The sequence below is a fragment of the Podarcis erhardii genome (genome assembly GCF_964252035.2).
Source record: "Podarcis erhardii genome assembly, chromosome: 7".
Taxonomy (NCBI): domain Eukaryota; kingdom Metazoa; phylum Chordata; class Lepidosauria; order Squamata; family Lacertidae; genus Podarcis; species Podarcis erhardii.
The window spans coordinates 46,209,972-46,230,935 of NC_138511.1; the positions used below are offsets into that span (position 1 = coordinate 46,209,972).

Genomic DNA, 20,964 nt, shown 5'->3' on the forward strand with positions numbered 1-20,964 from the left:
GTGTTTGTGTAGCCTTCAGTGGAGCAAAATTTTATGCTATGAAGTTTAAGATGGCACACTTGAGCCCCTGTGACTCTTCAGTCCTCCAGCACACTGTGTAATACATATCAGTTTTTCAAAGTAAAATACAGAACTTGTGCTCTGCAAAACATTGCTTTATTTTACAACCACTGTACAGGAATATGAAGAAAGCTGTACCACAGGAAAACAAAGGTAAAAAGAGTGAATACTTATTTTATTCATAATTGAGATTTTTCCCTAGTCTTTTAAGTAAAGTACCGAGAACTTGCTGGGTGTACTGTAAATGTTCTAATTCTAGAGCCTCCCAGGGTGTTTCTGGAACTGCATTCCTTTCCCCATATTGAGAACAGATTGTCACCAGCATCTCATCATAGCATGGGAGGGAACACTTTATTTCCACTAGTGGCAACAGGAATTAGCAGCTGCCTGTACTCCAGAGGCATGTGACGCTCTATCAGCACATTTAAAGGAACCTTGTCAGTTATCAGTCCTTGCCTGGATTAAAAAGGGGAAGAAAATAATACATGAGTTAGGAAATAAAGTTTGTTTACAACTAATGGTCATTATGGCTATAACTCAAATAACTATCAGGTTGCCATTTGCTATTAGGCAGAAAATGAGTTCTCAGCTAAATTTGTTCATTCTGATCATTGCCCTCATGAACTGTGACTGTAGCTTCAGATAATCGAGAGGCCAGACAGACATTTTAAATAAAGGCAGGGTATACAGAAATCGCTTACCATGTCAAACTAAAAACGTTGGGGACAAGAATGAATGAATAAGCATTGGGGACATGATGTAGGACGGCACAAACCTATGTTTGATAGAGACCACACAAACAAGGTTTTTTTAAGGATCTCCAGGAGCAGGCACAAATAGCAGGTCTGAATTTAACACATTCACCAGACATTTGTCCAAAGCTGGGCATTGGCACTGAGTAGCAATCTGTGTAAGTGTAAGATGGGACTGCCCAGTTAGCATTCACCAGCCCCTCTTCATCACATTCCTCTCTGCTGAAATGTCCATTTTAGTTCCCTTTTGTACTGCATACCCCATGATACACACAACTGCCTCTTTTTTATTTCAGGTATTGGAAAGAGGTTCTTGTAATACAATGACCTCAAAACTTTCTTTAGCAGAACAGATTTTACTCAAAGACACCAATGAAGTAGTCTTGACTACTTCTACATCCCATGTCTGCTTGAAGGAAAACAAGGGCCAGGTTAGAGACTACTTGCTTTGTAATAAAGCTGCCTGGAAATTGACTTGCAGAAGGCCCCAGGACTCTATAAAAAGTGTTAGTCTTCAAGTATGCATGCCCTTCTGTTAGTCAATTACTGTTTGAGAGATCTGTTTTCAGAAATATATACAACTTCAGTAACGCTGGACTGGAACATCCCTTCAATTTGATGAAGAGCCCTTGAAACAGCAAACTAAACATCCTTTACCGCCTCATGAGAAGCTCCAGATCAGCTGGCTCTACAGTCTTTCTTCTGGCATGATTTGCATAGGCTTCCAAGTCGTCACTCAGTTGTTTAAAGTACAAGTTCACACTAAAAGGATACAAAAAGCAAGTTAAGCAAGCTGCAGCCTTCCCACATTCCAAGGGATGGCTATGCTGCAAGGCCACAAGAGAAACAAGAGGACCCAGTCCTCAAAACGTGTGGCAATGATGGAAACTGACAGTACAACAACCTTCATGCCATATAGCCACACTTTGGTTTTCTTGGTCCAACAGTGTTCAGCTGGCAACCTCTTCTCCCACATCATTAATTGGTATGAAAGGTGTTCACCATTACTCACCAGTTCTCCACAGTCTTGAAAGCATCCTTGGCCACTGGCATCTTCACACAGCGGGCAAATACATTTTTTACAAACTTGCTGGGGAGAGCCGGCTCACGTTTTCCTCTGCATGCCCTCTCAGCTGGCTTTGTAGCCTGCTTAACTGAAAGCTGTTTTGAAAGAGACCTCCAAGGGAAATAAATGTTAAATGTGTGCAGCAAGCTCTACAGGAACAGATGTAACACACAACACATAATCCTCCTGTTTTACTTCCTCAGGGAAGTTTCACCTTAGTTTAATGTTGAAAAGAGTGAGTGCTTCATGTACATTAGTAACAATGTGACTGGCCTACCAACAGAGGTACACAGAAAGGGAAGAAATAATGTATATAATAGCCAGAAATGGCAAAGTAGTATGAAAATTCAGAATTCCTATGTATTATTATTTATTGAATTTATATACCCCCCCCAATACCTGGAGGTCTCGGGGTGGTTCACAGAAAAGATCAACATAAAAACCACAGTATAATCAAAATAAAAACAACAACCCAATAACATCACCTCCGTCAAAAAAAGAGTAGTCCTGTGTTTCCACTAGAAAGATTTAACAGATACTTGGCAGATCTGCATTCCCACACCTTTTTTAGCATCAGCAGCTACAATCTCAGGCACTGTTGTGACAAGGATACTAAATCAGAAAAGCTAAAGACTAGTTTGAGGTCGTATTAAGCATGTGCAAAATGCTTACCCATCACTGAGTAACAGCAACCAGCCATTAAAAATTGAGAGTTGGAGCAGGACTTCCAGGTCACAAGAAATGACTTCTAGGCAACACATTGTACCTCTTGCATTGAGAAACCAAGCATTGCAAAGAAGCCCAAGAAGCTACAATGCTTGTGCAGACCAGACACCCAAATGTATAGTCCTTTTATGCTGTAGACAGCGTAAGGCAAAACAGCTATTTCAGATTAATAGAAGTCAGTTGCCATAGTCAGTTGCTGAGGCTGAAGTTCTATCCCATTGCAATTATATAGTTACCTGGAGGCAGCCACTTTTGGAGCATGTAGGGCAGACAGCAATGGTGTACACTGGACAACTCTATTACGTACAAATGCTGGTGTCTTTTCAGGTAAGTCTGATGGGAGAAAAAAAATATAAGGCCTGTGCATGCCATCTCCAAGAAGAACTCAGAGTAGGCTGAAAGGCAGTAGGTGAGTCACAGATAGGGTTGCTTGAAGCAACTTGGAACTTCCTCCCTTTTCACTGCTGACCTAATACTCCACAGCAAGGGCGTGAGTGATTCACCAGCAACTGATTTCTTAGCACTGGGTAGAAGTCTAGCTGTGAATCCTTGCTGGGAGTTTGAGACGAGATAAGGAAATAATTCAAGAACAAGTAATGCTGTGGAATAAGGCTGTACATTGATAAGTCTCCCATGACAGTCCCCAAAGAGCTAAAATACTCTGTTTTGTTCTGAAAATCTGGAGGAATGAGCTCACCAACAGGTAGCTTCAAATTCCATTTGTCTACACTTCCATGAGTAACCACAATTCCATTCCCCTTCCCAAAACAAATCTCCTCACCAACATTCTCAGAATCCATTTCAGTCTCTGACACCTCCTCAGTTTCAGAATCCATTTCAGCTTCTGAAACCATGTCATCCATAGTTTCTGGGTCCAACATTTTTCCTTGAGATGTTCCGTCTTCCATTTCTTTTGTTGGTAGCCTCTCAAACTGCTCAGATCTCTTTCTGCTTAAACGTCTGCTTGGAGTTGCAGCTTTGGTACTTTGGGGGTTCTGAATATCTACAAGGAAAAAATTCAAGAACAAGTAATGCTCCAGAATAGGGCTGTACATTGATAAGTCTCACTGTGAAAGTCCTAAAATACTCTGTTTTGTTCTGAAAATCTGGAGGAATGAGCTCACCAACAGGTAGCTTCAAATTCCATTTGTCTACACTTCCATGAGTAACCACAATTCCATTCCCCTTCCCAAAACAAATCTTCTCACCAACATTCTCAGAATCCATTTCAGTCTCTGACACCTCCTCAGTTTCAGAATCCATTTCAGCTTCTGAAACCATGTCATCCATAGTTTCTCGGTCCAACATTTTTTCTTGAGAGGTTCCGTCTTCCATTTCTTTCGTTGGTAGCCTCTCAAACTGCTCAGATCTCTTTCTGCTAACATGTCTGCTTGGAGTTCCAGCTTTAGTACTTTGGGGGTTCTGAATATCTACAAGTCAGAGGCAAATAAGGTATTCATTCAGTGACAAATAAAATCTTAGAGAACTTTTAGAAATACTGTCACACACAATACAGCTGGGTCTGCTACTACCCATTCACATATTGCCAAATACTTTTTAGCTTTGACACTATTGCTGGAGTTCAGCAGAGAAGGCACATGAAAAAATTTCCTCTGGAGTCTCATCTCCACAAGAAAAAAGGAATTATGTTCTGGGTACTGGCAATACTCAATCCCATTTTAGCTCCTGAGATCACACCTGAGACATATGTTCTCTGCAACGTTATGATCCGCAAACTTTTCAAATTGATGAGATCCATAGGATGTTTATTTTATTTAAAAGAATTTATAAAACCACTTAAACCAAAAATCTGTAACTGGTGCATATAGGGCAATTTAAAACAATGATCAACATACAAATAAAAACCAGCAAAATTCATAATTTGTTTACATGTCTGTATAGGTTTGCCAAAACAAAAAGTAGTACTATACATGGCCTGGATTACTATGCTGATCTTTTTGGAGAACAGACAGGGCAATCATTCGATGCTGAGGTGACCATCAATCAGTCAAATCTTCCAGAATGGCAAGTGGTAACTCCTGCAGAGATAAAATCTCTGATAGTTTAAAATCAAATAAAGTGCCAGGTGAGGACATGATGCCGCCAGAGCTATTTAAGACACATATGGAATGGTGGCAACCCATCTTGGCCAAAGTCTACACCCATAAAAATAATACAGCTTAAATGCCAGCTAGCTGGAAATTGAACATCATCGTGCCAATTTATAAGAAAGGGGAAAAAACCCTCCCTCAAAATTACCGCCCCATTAGCCTGCTGGACATCCCCTCCAAACTCTATGCCCGTCATCTGCTTACCAAATTAACAGACTGGCTAAGTGAAAATAACCTCATATATAAATAAATATATGAGGAACAAGCAGGGTTCAGAGCTGGATATAGTACTATTGACCAGTGTTTTACACTGTCTCATATCATCAACAAATATACTCAACAGAACAAACATAACCTGTTTTCTGCCTTTATTGACCTATCTGCTGCTTTTGACTCAATCAACCGTAATAGACTGTGGAAGAAATTCTCAAATGCTAATATAGACCTATAACTCTTATTATTAATTTGTGAATTGTATCGTGACACCGAAACACAAGTTAGAGTAGGGTTAAGGGGAATGATCTTGGTGATGATCTTACTGGGTTTATATTAACAAGAGCAAAATTAAGTTAGAGAGGCATTACAGGTATTCAGAAAATACAAAAGATAGGCAGAAGGAAGATTCCCAAATTGACAGACACCTCCTAAATGTCTGTCCTTATATATAAGGGAAAGGAGGAAGGAAAAGGTGGAGGGTTTTTGTATTAGCTAAGCTTGTCCCAGATGTGCTCCAGGAGTCATAGCAGATTTCTTATGGTGAGGAAATGAATGTTTTGGAAGCAAGAAGAGAAGCATCCAAATCACCTGGAAGGGAGGAGATAAAACACTAATGCAATTGCTAGTTGTGAAAGTCTTCAACTTTCCTCACTTCCACTGCAGATTACTTACTGGTGGGCAGATGATTTCCAGGACTTAAGAAGTGTTCCATATCACTGTTCCCATGCAGGCTCTCTTGCTGCCCTCTTTCAGTAGTAACAGTCCTTTCCTGGAACCCAACTTTCAAACCATTTGCATGTTCAGCGCTCTGCCTTAGCATCTTTTTTTGATGATGGCAAATTAATCCTTCTTCAGTATCCTGCAGGCTCTGCTGATGCTCTTCCATTGGATTAGCAGCATTTTCCTCAAGTACAGCTTCAATCCCATCAACACAGTCAGTGTACTGTGTAAATATCTCTTTTTGTTCATTCTGTGTCACTCCTTCAACAGCCGTATCAGTCTCTGCACCCTGAATAGAGGATGGCAAACTCCCTTTGGCTAAAGACTGCCTTGTCGGGTGAAGCTGAGGATGAACAGCAGAAAGCCCTGCTGCACTCTGCCTGCTGAGCTCAGGTTGGGCAAACAACTCTGTATCAGCAAATTGTGCTGAGGAATCATTTGATAACATACTTGGAGCCACAAGGTAGCTCTGTGCTGTTGAAAAAAATTCAAAAACGGATTAGCCTTTTAAATGGAGATAACATTCCATGTTCCACCATTACAACTTTCAGACACTTCCTTCTGCATTGGAATATTAATCTCCCCTCTATTCACAGGTTGCTACTCAAATAGACACAGGCACCCAGTCCAAATGAGAACCAAAGGAAACTCACAGCCTTTTGTTTGCAGCAAGTTTTGTTCAATGCCGTCTTCAAAAGCTTTCACATTAACACCTCTGTAATTCTTTGGCCTACGGACTAAGCCTTTCTTCCCAGCAGAGCGCAATGGTGGTGGGGTTCTAAAAGAGATCTGAGACCTGAGAATATAAGAACAGAGCACATGAAACATATTGCTTGTTTATCTAGCACTGCCTTCCCTCTCTAATAATGGTCATTGTTGCATGTTAGTATAATGAACAGGGAGCCCTACACACGGAATCACCAGCTAACTCTTGTATTCATCTTCCTAATGGACTCTGATCTTTCTCACTGAATCCCAATGGTGCCGACAATTCCCGTATCACTGGACCCATGGCGCTCAACTGTCATAGCCATACTCAAACCAAGCTCAAATAACACAATCCTGGGTAGACAAATGTGGCATTGGACCTACCGTAAAGTTTCATTTTATGTAGGTAATAGAGGTGATCCTTGGACGGGTTGTCCTTCCCACTCACTCCACTAGGCAGGAATGTGCAAATTAGAGCTGTTCTTACATTGTAGTGGGAGGGCGAGTGAGAGAGAGAGAGAGAGGGCAAGCTCCCCTGTTGAAGGTATCAAAGCTCAAGTAAAAAAGCTACCTACAGCCCCTTAAGAAGGTGTCATGAAACCTGAAAGAAGACAAACCCATCTTTCAGTTTCATCCACCAAGCTAACTCAAACACATCACTTAGACCAGGGGCTCCCAACTGTGGTCCTCAGACCACCAATGGATCATGAACTTCATTTAGGTATGGGTGTGAAGAACATCCATCACTTTAAATATTCATACTGATTTTTAATTGTATCTCCTGTAACTATATTCCTATTGATGTTCCTATAATCCCTGCAAATAAATAAAAATGAAACAACACAAGAGTAAGTACCCTGTGAGGAAATGGATCATTGCTGTCTTTACTGACAGTTGTATTATATGTTATAAATAACATATCCACAAGTATGTTATTTAGCACTGTTGGAATAAGGGAAACTTGGTAATTCAGCCATTAATTTACCACAAGGAAACTCTACTTGTAGACTCATTTAAAAGCCAAAATAACTTCTGGATGTTTATGGCTCTGAAACAGATAACCTAAGGAAATTGACAGTATATATTAGGGGTAGTCAACCTTTTTATACCTACTGCCCACTAATGCATCTTTCTTGATGGTAAAATTTCCTTACCGCCCACTAGTGCTTGATGGAAGGAGGCTTCAGCTTGTGCCATAGAACCCCCTACCGCCCACCTAGAATCTTGAAAGGCCCATTAGTGGGTGGTAGGGACCAGATTGACAACCCCTGGTATATATCATGTGTCAAATGCTGATGAAGCAGAAATCCCTAACTATGGGTAGGCAAAGTAAGAATAGAACGTTGATAACTTTTACTGACACACAGTGTGTGTGATGATACCAGATAGATTTAGGGGAGCGCAACCAGTTCAGTCACACTGGCAATGGAGCCTTGGGAGTGCCACAATTATGAGGTAAAATGGAAAGTGAGAGGCAGAGGAGAGGGGCTGAATTTTGGTGTCACACGAGGTGCCACTTAAAGTTGAGATCCCAAGGTCTGCCACTGATACTATTCAGCAGTGCAAAAACAGTCTAAATATTCACACATAGGTTAAAATCAGACAATTCTCCAAACCAGGGAATAGTTATCCTTTTTTCAGACAGAGGACCACATTGGCCCATGGACAACCCACTGGGAGCCACACATCAAAGCAGCCATGGCCTTTTCTCACCATTATTGCTTATTAATTTCACTTTCCTCAATAAGTACTATCCAACACCACTGCACTTCTACTTTCCTTATTCCTTCGATGTACATTCAAGTTGAAAATTTCATTCACAGCTGTTTCCAGAAACAAGGAAAATAGCTTGGAAAGGCTTTTGCACTGGTTCCAGCTTCCCAGGGGCATAGTGTGGCGGTGGGAGGGGGGCTGTCAGGGTAACCACCCTGGGCACTTTTTTCTGAGGGGAGTGCTACTTACAACGCCTTCCCCAAGCCAGACTTGTGCTGCTTTGCAAGGCTAGGATCTGATCAGATCCCAGCCTCGCAAAGCGGGACTGGCTCAGGGAGGGTGAGAAGGAAGCCAGGTGCCCATTGATCTCAGCCTTGCCCTTGAGGGGCTGGGATCAAAGGGTGCATGGCTGTTGTGCCCTTCTCATACTGTCCTCCCTGAGCCACTTTGCAAGGCTGGGCTCATTCCAGCCTTGCCAAGTGGCTTGGAGCTGGTGTCACATTGGCAGCAAGGACTGGTGCATGATGGGCTCCATTCACCCCCGGCATACATGCACACCCCAGACACCATGAAACCGCACCCTGCAGCTTCCTCTCCTTGTTGCTAATCCATAAAGGAAAAATTGGGACCTTCTCTGCCTCTTATTTCCCATGCAGCTACTTTTGGTGAAAGAATAATAATGGGTTGCTAGCTCTAAGGCAGCATTACAACTGTGGATGGGGAGCATGGCCATGCTCCATCATTCCTCCTGCTTCCACCCCATCCAAATCAGGCTCCATAGCTACTTACTTGTGGTTCTTATTTGCTCTCCCTTGCTGGCTTCAGTGTCTGCCATTGTTCATGCAAATGCCTGACAATGAGGTGAATCAAACTAAGATCCTAGAGGGCTCAACAGCACCACTTGCTGCTTTGCAAAACATTACAACTCGTCCCCCAAACATCCAATACAGCAGCCAAACTGCTTGGGGGACATAGGCATTCTTGGGGGTGGTGTATGCAGGCCACAGCTTAGCCATCCCTGCTCCAAACCATGGTATGATCAGGAACAAGCAGTGGAAGCCTTAGGCTTATGCACTCACTTCTCTCTCCATCTAGCCTGATAAACAAGAGATTTAGAAACCTCTCCTAATCTTCTCCCTTTTCCTGCAGGTGGGCAGCAGGGAGAAAACAGGCTCATCCGCTTGAGACTTTCTGGTGCTCACTCCTGCTACTCCAAATCACTGTTTGGAGGATCATCTGAATGTAGCCATGCTGAATGTAGTGGCATATAGAGCAACCAAGTAGCTCCAGCACCTCTGCCATCACTGTTGTAGCCCTCACTAGGTACATATCGTGAAAAGTGGGTAAGAAATCAAATAAATAAGAAAAATAATAGTTTGTAATTCTTCTTTCATCAGTGTTGACAATGTACAGGATGGTGACATTATGTTGTTCAGTAGAGGAAGAATCAGTTGTTACAGCATAGTCACAGAGGAAAGATAACTTACTTTGTCTGAGATGTGTCGTCCAACAATGAATGAGCTAGAAAACAGATCAAGGCATATACTGAATGGCCATGGTAGTGAAGGGTGCAAATTCTACATCTTACAAAAAATATTATTTAATGAATCAACTATTCTTTATTATTAATACAGTGGTACCTCTGTTTATGAATTTAATCCATTCCAGAAGTCTGTTCTGAAACTGAAACCGTTCTGAAACTGAGGTGCACTTTCCCTAATGAGGCGTCCTGCCACCAGTGCCCTTCCACCATTCGGATTCCGTTCTTAGACCGAAGTAAAGTTTGCAAACCGGGACACTATTTTCAGTTTTGCGGAGTTCGTAAACCGAATTGTACTTAAACAGGACTGTTCTTAAACCGAGGTACCACTGTACTGTGTAAATATTTATTTATTTCACTTATACTTTTCCTCTTCAGAGCTCAGAGTGGCTTATAATACTTCCCAGGGCCAAACCTGCTTTAGTTTCAGCAACAAAACTGTATCATGTGCCTTCTGACTGTTCTCTAGGCAATTCAGAAATATTAAATATGGAAATTCTCTGCAGTGTTAATCTGAGCCATATTCATGGGTGAGTTCAGAAGGACACAGCAATTATTCTTAGTCACATATTCCAAAGCCTACACATGGCCTGTTCATTGCAAGACATATTTGGCTAAGGCACCAGAATACCATTAACACTAGCTCTGATTGTTTCCAACAATTCTCCACAAAGGAGAGTGCTCATTGTTCAGTGCACTGGTGCTCCTTGAAAAAGACCTCTTTGGTTATTTCTGCTGCTGCTCCCATTTGTGCACATTACTAGGCAAAAGACAAGCATGAGCTGATTTTTGTTAAATAGACAGATGGGGAAAAGTAGACTACTCACTTATATTTCCTTTGTTCCTTGTCACAACTTCAACAGCCGTATCAGTCTCTGCACCCTGAATGGAGGATGGCAAATTCCCTTTGGCTAAAGACTGCCTTGACGGGTGAAGCTGAGAATGAACAGCAGAAAGCCCTGCTCCACTCTGCCTGCTGAGCTCAGGTTGGGCAAACAACTCTGTATCAGCAAATTGTGCTGAGGAATCATTTGATAACATACTTGGAGCCACAAGGTAGCTCTGTGCTGTTGGGAAAAAAAATCAAAAACGGATTAGCCTTTTAAATGGAGATAACAGTCTGATCATTCCATGCTCCACCATAACAACTTTCAGACACTTCCTTCTGCACTGGAATATTAATCTCCCCTCTACTCACAGGAATATTAATCTCCCCTCTACTCACAGGCACCTTGTCCAAATGAGAACCAAAGGAAACTCACAGCCTTTTGTTTGCAGCAAGTTTTGTTCAATGCCGTCTTCAAAAGCTTTCACAGTAACAACTCTATAATTCTTTGGCCTACGGACTAAGCCTTTCTTCCCAGCAGAGCGCAATGGTGGTGGGGTTCTAAAAGAGATCTGAGACCTGAGAATATAAGAACAGAGCACATGAAACATATTGCTTGTTTATTTAGCACTGCCTTCCCTCTCTAATAATGGTCATTGTTGCATGTTAGTATAATGAACAGGGAGCCCTACACACGGAATCACCAGCTAACTCTTGTATTCATCTTCCTAATGGACTCTGATCTTTCTCACTGAATCCCAATGGTGCCGACAATTCCCGTATCACTGGACCCATGGCGCTCAACTGTCATAGCCATACTCAAACCAAGCTCAAATAACACAATTTAGGGTGGACAGATAAACCCCACAAAGTAGCTGGTGAAAGACCCCTCACAGCCATAGAATTCAGTCAGCTAAACAAACAGCTGTGAATTCCTTTAGGAATTCTGCACATAGGTTAACAACACCCCCCTCCCCATGCAAATAAATAAAAATAAGGACGCTGTGGGAAAATGGGTCATTGCAGTTTTTAGCGACAGCTGTGTTACCCTTTTCCATGAATGTGTTATTTAGCAGTGTGGGAATCAGGGAAAAATTATTACTGAATTGCCACAAGGAAAATCTTGTAAACTCAGGGAACAGTATCTTTTTTAAAACACACACACACACACACAAAATCTGGATATTTGTGGTTCTGAAGCAGGAAACAAGAAATTGACATTATGTGTGAAAGGCTGATGTAGCATAGGCAAATTTCCCCCATCCTGTCCATGTTGCAGACCAAGCTGAAATCTCTAACACTGGGCAGGAGAGTAAAAAAAAGAGAAAGCTGATAAACATGGCTACTTCCCACATGTATTTCATTTTAATTTCTTTTTAATTAATACCTAATGAATTTCAGTTACCCCAGCAAATGCACCCCACTCCCACATATATCATTTAAATTTTGGCAGTGTTCAAAAACAGGGCGTTTTAAGCTGCCTAGATATTCGCAAGTAGGCAACATAATCCTCCAAACCAAGCATTAACCACCCCTGTGCCAAATAATGATTCGAAGGATCAGAAGCAAGCAGTTCAGTCCTTGGGCTTATGTACTCCCCTTTTCTGCCACATAGGTAAGAGGAGATTAGAAACTTCTGCTTCTAGTCTCCTCTCTTTATCTAAATTGGAGGAGGAAGCTCATCATCTTGAACTTTTATGGTGCTCACTCCCAGCCCTTCAAACCATGCGTTGAAGGATCATCAGAATGTAGGCATACTGGATATAGTGACTTATAGTTCAACCAAGTACTTCCAACACTTCTGTTATCATTCCTGTAACCTGCTTTGGGACGTTATGGTGAAGGGCAGATGAGAGATTTAATAAATAATACAATAAAAAAATTTAATTGTTCTTTCATCCCTTTCCACAATATACTAGATGCTGACTTTATGTTGCTCAGCAGGGGAAGAATCGGTTGTTACACCATAGTCACAGAGCAAAAATAACTTACTTTGACTGAGATGTGATGTCCAACAATGAATGAGCTGAAAAAGAAGTCAAGACATGTTTTAGATGGCTATGCTAATGAAGCATGCAAGTTTTCCAGAAATATTATTTAATGAATAAACTATGCTTTACTACTGGAAAAAGTTCACTTATATCACATTCTAAGACTAGAGAGAGAAACATATTTTTTAAAAAAAAATGACCATGCACCAAAGGATTATTTATTTCACTTATACTGCTCCTCTTCACAGCTCAGAGTGAGTTATGTATAGTTTGGATAGTTACCCTGAACATACTTTTCTCTGGAGAGGTGAACAAGGCATCCATCCACCTTGGAAGTTGAATGGAATGTGTTCCGGAAGTCCATTCAACTTCCAAAATGTCCGGAAACCAAAGTATGGCCTCTGATTGGCTGCAGCCAATCAGAAGCTGTGCAAGCCCTGTCAGATGTTTGGGTTCCAAAGAACATTCACAAAGTGGAACACTCACCTCTGGGTTTGCGGTGTTCGAGAGCCAAAACATCAGAGTACCAAGACGTTCAACAACTGAGGTATGACTGTAATTGGTTAAGCCCTCATTTTGCCCTAGAGAGGCAAGGAACCATATAACCACCTTTTTTATATTTCCCTTATCCTGCTAGTGCTTCCTCCATTTCCGTTTATGGCCAAGCAAATATACAGCGATTCAACAGGTCTTTTTGAGGAAGGAAAACAACCCATGCCTTACAGACTAGCAAAAATCAAAGTCCCCCCCGCCCCCAATAAACTGCTCCTTCAGAACGCTGGGGAAAAGGCATTTGGTGCCAAGGTTGGTTCTGGGAAAGGAGAAGTCTAACTGAAGAAAATGAGAGGGAAATGCCACATTCTGGCAGGATTCTTCATGCAACCATTAGGATAAAAAAAATGGCACTGAAAAATCTGTGGAAGACAGCCACTCGCCCAGAAATATGGATGCAAATGACAATTTTTCTATGCTAACAAATGAAGGGGATGAAGTCCTGTCTGGAATTGAAGCAATCTCACCCATGTCATCAAGAAGCTGAATACCAACTAGCTCTAGCTGGGTAGGACTGTTGAGGAGCTTCATGCTAGGAGCATGGATGTAAAATCCTTTAAGGCAGGCACAGCAGAGGGTTGTGTCAAGGACTTGCAAAAGCAACTAGCATTAGCTGGGTCATGGACATGCTGGAGTTGCTGAAGCACTCACAGTCTCATTGTAAAGAAGTGCACGGTGGAAGAGGCTACGTGCAACAGATGTTGTTCTCTTTAGTGCACTCAGAAATTTAACAACTCTAATGCATTTTTTGTCTGTCAAATAGGTGGCTGTGACTTTTCCATGTCACTGGGAAGAGCGATGGGTTATGTCAGAAAGCAGAAATTTTCACTTTGGCAACAGATATACTAAAATTGGAACATTACCAAGATTAGTACGGCCCCTGCACAAGAATGACAAGCGCATTTTTAAGCCAAAAAGCAGAGAACCAGCAGGGGACAAAGAGCAATTTCAGAAAACTAGAAAGGAGAAAACAGATACTCCCCCCGTCCTTCAGACAGAGAGAAAGAGAATATGATAAAACAAGTAATCCAAAAAGGAGAAAATGCAGTAGAGCAGGGGTAGGCAACCTAAGGCCCATGGGCCACAAGCAGCCCACAGGGATCGTCTAACCAGTCCATGAACCGCCCCCAAGGCAAGTCCCCGCACACTGCGCTAAACCAGCGCAGCGTGGTATGGGGACTCGCTTCCATGACGCTGGAAATCGCGTCTGCACTGAAGGAATGGGTTTCCAAAATCCAAAAACTGACTCTGCAGGCAGTTTTAAACTGCACCAAAATTCCTATTTTTCCTTAGCTAAAATGCATAAACTCAAGCCGTTGAGTAAATCCATAACAAGAACAAAGCTCTCTCCCTTATCAGTCCGTGGCGGCAATGAGTGACCTTGCCAAGTTCCAGTACAGCAGGGATGATGCATGTGTGCCTTATCTTATGTGCTGACCACAAAGACGCGCAGACCCACGTCTGGGAATAACGCCAGAGTGTGTTCTCGGAAATGGTCATCTCTGCCTCCCAGATAAGAGTAGGAAGAGGAAGATCCTTTTATGGTCAGAAGTACAGGAAGGAAGATCCTTTTATGGTTGAGATTACCAGAGCAGGAACATATGTGATGTCAACCTGCGTACATAGGCCGACGTGGTTGGGCTCCTAGGGGAGGAGTGAGAGGGTGCCTGGAGGATATATAAACTGCATGAATCCTGTCATTTCTTTGGACTTGCTGGGGGCTAATCACGCAAGTGCCTTCTGCTATCCGGAGAGCATAATAAACTCTTTCTTTGAACCAACCTCGGTGTCATTTTGACTTCCTCCTGTCCCAGAGCAACGCAGACCCAGTCGGTGAACTCCAATAAGGCTACAGCACAGATGCCGGAAATTGTGGGCGCACGCGCAATTTGACCCATGAAATATCAGACTTAAGGCACCAGCAAACCATTAACATCTCATTCTATTGTTTCCAGCTATAGAAAAAATGCTTGTTGTTTTAGGAACTGGTGTTCCTTCCTCTGCAACACTAATTATCCTCTTTAGCCATCACTGCTGCCCCCCCCCCAAATTTGGGCACTTGACTAGTCAAAGGAAGAGCATGTGCTGAGTTTTTTATGTAGAGAGGCAGTATCACTTCTGCCTTTCACATTTGCTACCCCCACCCTGGTGGTGCATTGCTGTTTATAATTTCATTTGGCAAGCAAGGTTACAGTAAGGTGGATTGTTCCAGGATATTCTCAGAACAAAAATAATATAACGAACCTTTTGGAACTCATTTTCCTTCATAGTTACGACTTAAATGTAACATAATTTTCACAAATGTATATCAGGTAGTTCTATTCCCCATATCAAATTAGTGTTAGATTGGTATAACCCTACTTTTATTGGTGTCTAAATTACTGAGCTTGGTCAGTGAATTGCAGCCCAAGGGTGACATTCTCCTATTTGGTTTTCTTAAAGTTATAACCTCCCCAAAGCAATGGAGAAGAAGACAACTCATTTAACAGTTTACTTTACTCTGATCTTCAAACAAGAAGATTCATAAAATCCTCAGCTTTTCTAGTGCACCCTAACCTTCAATGCTCCCACTCACTTGAGGCAAGTTGCTCATCCACAGCTCTCTCAAACACAGAAAGACGGACCTTCTTTTTTGACCTGGTGTTGAGCAGTGCAGTCCGAGATGTAGCCTTGGGAGCAGAGTCAGACAAATGGATTTCTAGGTTGCTGAAAGATGACAAAGCCAGTCTTCAGTCAGGAAAACAGTTTAATGTCAACTTCCAGGAAATATGCCAACATTTCTCCAGCCTTGCTGAAGAAAGAATTTGCCTTCATAGTTAAGGAACAAATGAGGGCCTAAAGTTTAGTGTCACTATAACTGGGTGACCTGAGCAGAGCTTGCACAATACCAACATACAGCTGCTCAATCTTACTGTCAGTGACATAGTGGGACCATACCTACAGGAATACTGCCTGCTCAGATTGGAAAGTCAAAGAGGAAGGAAAAAAAAGACATTTTACAGTGCAATCCTTTATAAGCCTACAGGGATAAGTCCCACTGAGTTCACTTAGGCTTATTTCCAGAAAAGTGTTGATAGGACTGTAGCCATAATCTGGTAGAACTGTATACTCAGGAGTAAGACATTTGTCAGCAAGTATACAAACATGCTTCATGCACAGAACATCTGAGAAATCACACTCTTATGAAATGTCAGGATACTAGCTATATTAGCAGCATACTGAGATGCTCTTAGTCATTATCCATGTGTCTAATTACACTTCTGTGCTCTGTATGGTCTTGCTGGAAAAAAGCTTTATATATTTCATTGCTAATTAAGGACTACCTACTATTTACAAGAGCAGACAAAACTACAGAAAGAATCTGTTTGCTTTTAGCTATAATTAAAATTATTTATGTAGCACCATCAGTGTTCATAGCACATTATAAAGGAATGTAAGCCCACACAAACTTAAAATAAAATTTGCAAGTATTTTGTTATTGAGCTGTTCTCCCCTTCTCCCAGCCAAGTGCAGAAAGTTCAGTCTCAGAACTACCTGTCTTATGCCAAGTCACCACTATTGCCCGCATCATCTTCTAGCCACTCAGCACTTTTGCTGCCCTACTTCTGTGAAAGTGTCTCAAAATAGAAGAGTTGCCACATAAGCAGTGGGGTTGTTATTAAGCTTCTGAAAATATTTTTCCCCCATTACCTCTTTAAGTAGAGTTTGACAGGCTGTGTCCCTCCAGATGCTGTTAGACAACAACTCTTGAAATACAACTGCCATCATTCCTGACCACACTGGTGGGGGCTGGTGGGAACTTAAGTCCAACACAACTTCTGAAGGGCCACAGGTTCCTCATCCCTGCCTTAAAACTTCTGTTATTATAAATGGCTGGTTGATTCAATTTGGTCCTCTTCCAGTAGCAAAGCAAGTTAACTTCCAGCCCCCACTTGCCTAAAGCAACCATTCAACAGCTATTCAACGTTTCGGCATCCATCACATCATCCCTTACAAACTGAATAGCCATTCCTCAACCTTCTACATTTTGGTTCCATTACGTAATGTCAGTGAGCACAATATAACGTACTGCAAGAACACAAGAAAACAACCTGGCCAAAATTTACAGGTTTTCAAAAGAATTTTACAAAGAAATATGCTTAGGATTGCAACCTTAATCATGTTTAGTTACCTGCAGGGTACACTCTCCAAAGGAGCTTGGACTACTGTCTCCACTGGTTTGGGGGAATCAGGTTTTTCAGGAACAAGAGGGGAGACTATTGGCTCTGTTAAAAGAATACATGGACAAATTGTATTTCTAATGGAACTCCAAGCAAATTAAAATTGCAGCAAGAAGATGAGTGGGAAAAATATGTCTAACTGCACTTTTAAAGCAGAGAATAATGACTGTAACACTGCCATAGACAAGAGAGATTTAACTGGACTGTGACCATAAAAAAGACTTTGTCCTTTACACCATGCTCAAAATAGCATTGTGCAAAACAAACTTTTTAAATGAATATTTAAAGTAGCAGACAGATATGTTCAATTTATTAGACTTATATTAGTTTCAGAAATGCATCAGGAGACTGAACTGAATGTGAAGATTTATTCTCAGAGGATGAATGGTATACTGTACTGAAGTGGGTTACTCCTCACTTGCTTTGACACTTATATAAATGACATTTTGTCCCTGTTGTTTGGAGGAGTAACAATTGTCTTCTAGTTTTGGGACATACTGTACCAGCTTTACCAAAAAAACCATACTGCCGAAGTCAGTGGTAGAAGGTTTTATACAGAAGGTCCTAGGTTCAATCCCCAACATTTCCAGGAAGGACCAGAATTCTTCTTCATCCCTGAGGAGCTGTTGCCAATCAGTAATTGTATTGAACTAATAGGACCAATTGTCTATTGGTATAATGCTGTTTCCTATGACTGCCCCTTCCCTCTACTCAACAGCACCAGAGACATTCTTCTATCCCCTACTTACGGGTCTCCAGAACCTTCCTGAATAGAGTTCGAGGTGTTACTGGATCCGTATAAATAGAGGCACCAGATCTTTGATAGGCCATGGATCTGAAGGGTCTCTCCTGGGGAGATAAAAAGTCACTCCTGAAGCCAGGTAGCACACTTCTATGTTACAACAGAATTCTAAGGGCATGTCTTAGATTGAATGGATTTAAATCAAAGTGCTTTAAACCAGCAAGAAAAAGGCCAATATAAGCCATTGATCTAAATCAAGTTTTCCATTGATTACTTCTTCAGATATTTCCTAAACAATAGTACAAATATGAACATTAAATCTGTTAATTTATAACCGAGTATTATTGTTGTTTCACGTTTAGAAACCAGATTCTCCATGTCAGTGCATATGTTTTTGAAAACTGTTTCACCTCCTGAGGGAATGTCTTTAATGATTCCCATATACAATCTTTCTTTTGAACAGCAGCCATTACAATGAGGTTAAGTATGGGAATACAAGAACCTGAGCAACGGACAACTCTGTCTTCTGCTCTTCTTTTCAGTGTTGCTCATTTCTGCTTTTCTCTGCTTTGGGTCCAACCCCAGTCCCACAGAAATAAACAAACATGAAATGTCCATGACTGATAGGTTCAAGTAAGGTCTGATAGTTACTGCGCAGACTGACTAGAGGTTGTTTTTATGAAGTAAAATACTCATATTAAAAACCCCCCAAACATTTTATTTATTTACATAGAAGACCCTGATGCAATGCTGATGAAGGTAGTGCAGTGGTGGGTGGGTGTGTTCTTCTCTACCTTGTGTCCTCTGGCTTGTGAGGTGCTTCAAGAGTTCATCATACCACCAAGCTCTTCAAAATCTACATGAAGCCACTGGGGGAAATAATGGTTTGCACTGCCACCAAATGCTGATGACAAGTAGTTCTACCTTTCCTGTCTACCTACTAATCCCAGGGAGAGTATGGAACTTTTGAACAGCTACCTGAATCCTGTTTTGAGACTGATGAGAGAGAACAAGCTGTTCTCTATAGTTCAGATTTCTATTGTACATAGCTGGTTTATACTAGAGTATGCTTTTTTTAAAAAAATGGATTTTATTTTATATTAATAAATTTGTAATAAATTAATAAATTTGTAAGCACCAAGAGGACTTAAATGAAGCACATGACTCACTAATACCTTCATTTGATTTTAGCAAACATTCAAGAAAGCAGACTTAAGATTACAACCTCATTTTAAACTCCAGTTTATGATTCAGTTATAATTTGTACGTATGTGAAAAGTGCCCTTCTTTCAAGTGATGACAGAAGCTCAGCACAGGCGCAGGCCCCACTCTTGCAACACCTATGTAGGGCTTAATTTATGAGTAAAGTAACCACATTAGGAACAGGTTGCTGCAAAGTTATGCCATTTCCTTCAGCAACCTAGGTGATATAGCAGTTAAGAGCACCTGCCTAAGGGCTGTGTACACACCATACATTTAAAGCACATTTCTGCCATCACAAGGAATTCTGGAAACTGTTCGCAGTAGCTCTGTTAAGGGTGAACTACACTTCCCAAGCTTGAGAGGTGGGGACGACCATGCTTTAAATCAGTGTTTCCCAAACAGGAAACACTGTTTTTACTGGATCGCCAACTGTTTTCAGATGACTACTACCATCATCCCTAGCTAGCAGGACCAGTGGTCAGGGATTATGGGCACTGTAGTCTATAAACAACTGGAGACCCATGGTTGGGGGGGGAGAGAAACTGTTTTAAACGTATGGTGCATGTACAGCCCAAGAGGAGGTTCAGATCCCCTATAAGCCATCAAGCTTACTGGAGTGATTACGGACAAAATGCTGTATCTCACCCGAACATACCTCACAGGGCTATTTTGAGGATAAAACGGTAATGCCGTCAGAACGGTCTTTGTAGCCCTGAGTTCCTTGGAGGGGGGAGAAGGATATACTACAATAATAGTAGAATATACACCTAAGAAGTAAAAATAAAACAAAAACCAGCTCGTTTGTAAAGGAGATGAAGAAGGGCAAGAAGAAATCACCAGAGTCTGCTCCTGTTAGACCTCAGGGCCAACTCTTGAGATCCCTGTGACTTACTAAATGTTTATTGTTTCACATGCGTGCATTTTTAAAAGTGCATGGATGCTGCTCAGAAAGATACGTATCCTGAAAAGGCGAGATAAAAAAAATTGTTATAACTGATAATTAGGGTCCGTGCTGCCCCGCCCGGTACCTTCATCTTACCTTCATCTCCAACCGCAGAGACCGCCTCAGGCGCCGTGGGGTCTCCAGCTTCTCCTCGCGCGACCTCCTCCGAGTAGCCATGGCTGCCTCTTTCTGCGTTTTAGTTGCCGACAGGCGGCCGCTGAGGCGAGTCTCTCGCATAGTGCAAACGGCCACCGGCCGGCAGGCGCGAGACTCAAACGGCTGCCGAAGCCAGCTTCTTTCTCTCCCGCTCAGGGATTCAAGCGGCATCAGCTGAGAGAGTCTCGCGATAATTCCTCGCTTCGGCCCACGACCGGGTCGTCGCCTCTCGCATTGGTTGCTGGGAGATGTAGTTCTGCCGTTGAAAGTAGCAACAGCGGAGCCTCCTTTGTCTGTTACTGTTGCATGCGCCCTCCCTGATCCTATACTGTACAGAGCGAATAAAACCCGGTACGTAGAGCTCAAAGTTCACATGGGCGCATTCTATGCCAACACATACTTCCGCTCACCCCGTTTCCCTAATCTGATTATTTAAGGCTGAGAAATAGAAGGATGTCTAGATTTACAGCATTCCTCGAACTACTGTGATGAATAAACCAAAGATGCAAAACGCGTGGCTCTGCAGATGTTGTTGGACTATGACTCCAGTTAGCCCTGATCGTTGGTCGGCGATATCTGAAGGGCCACTCACAGGTCTCCCATCCTAGGATCAAACACTGAGACAATATGGTAGGCTAGCACTTGGCTGTGCCCTAATAATAAATATTCATATTTCTGTAACTTACAGTGTGGTGCAACGTAAGTTCTTGCATGTATGA

The 20,964-nt window shown here is 41.9% G+C and overlaps 1 protein-coding gene across 1 annotated transcript; it reads right to left on the reverse strand.

The window, feature by feature from the left end:
* Positions 1–134: 134 nt before the first annotated feature.
* CENPT (centromere protein T) lies at positions 135–20,431 on the reverse strand. Its single transcript, XM_081870556.1, has 16 exons — positions 20,186–20,431; positions 17,951–18,050; positions 17,153–17,246; positions 15,557–15,687; positions 12,431–12,464; positions 10,875–11,017; positions 10,440–10,679; positions 9,560–9,593; positions 6,305–6,447; positions 5,604–6,125; positions 3,813–4,034; positions 3,386–3,607; positions 2,841–2,937; positions 1,825–1,989; positions 1,470–1,574; positions 135–516 (listed from the first exon to the last, which is right to left on the reverse strand). Exons 1-16 carry the CDS (start codon positions 20,414–20,416, stop codon positions 390–392), a joined length of 2,610 nt encoding a protein of 869 aa, XP_081726682.1. The 5' UTR covers positions 20,417–20,431; the 3' UTR covers positions 135–389.
* Positions 20,432–20,964: the final 533 nt, after the last annotated feature.

Coding starts and splice junctions, on each gene's coding strand:
- CENPT (XM_081870556.1), bottom strand. CDS start 20,416: ATGCCGCTTGAATCCCTGAGCGGGAGAGAAAGAAGCTGGCTTCGGCAG. Junction 18,051..20,185: donor CTCTGCGGTTGGAGATGAAG/GTAAGATGAAGG, acceptor TTATCTCCCCAG/GAGAGACCCTTCAGATCCAT. Junction 1,990..2,840: donor CCAAAAGTGGCTGCCTCCAG/GTAACTATATAA, acceptor TTTCCCTTGGAG/GTCTCTTTCAAAACAGCTTT.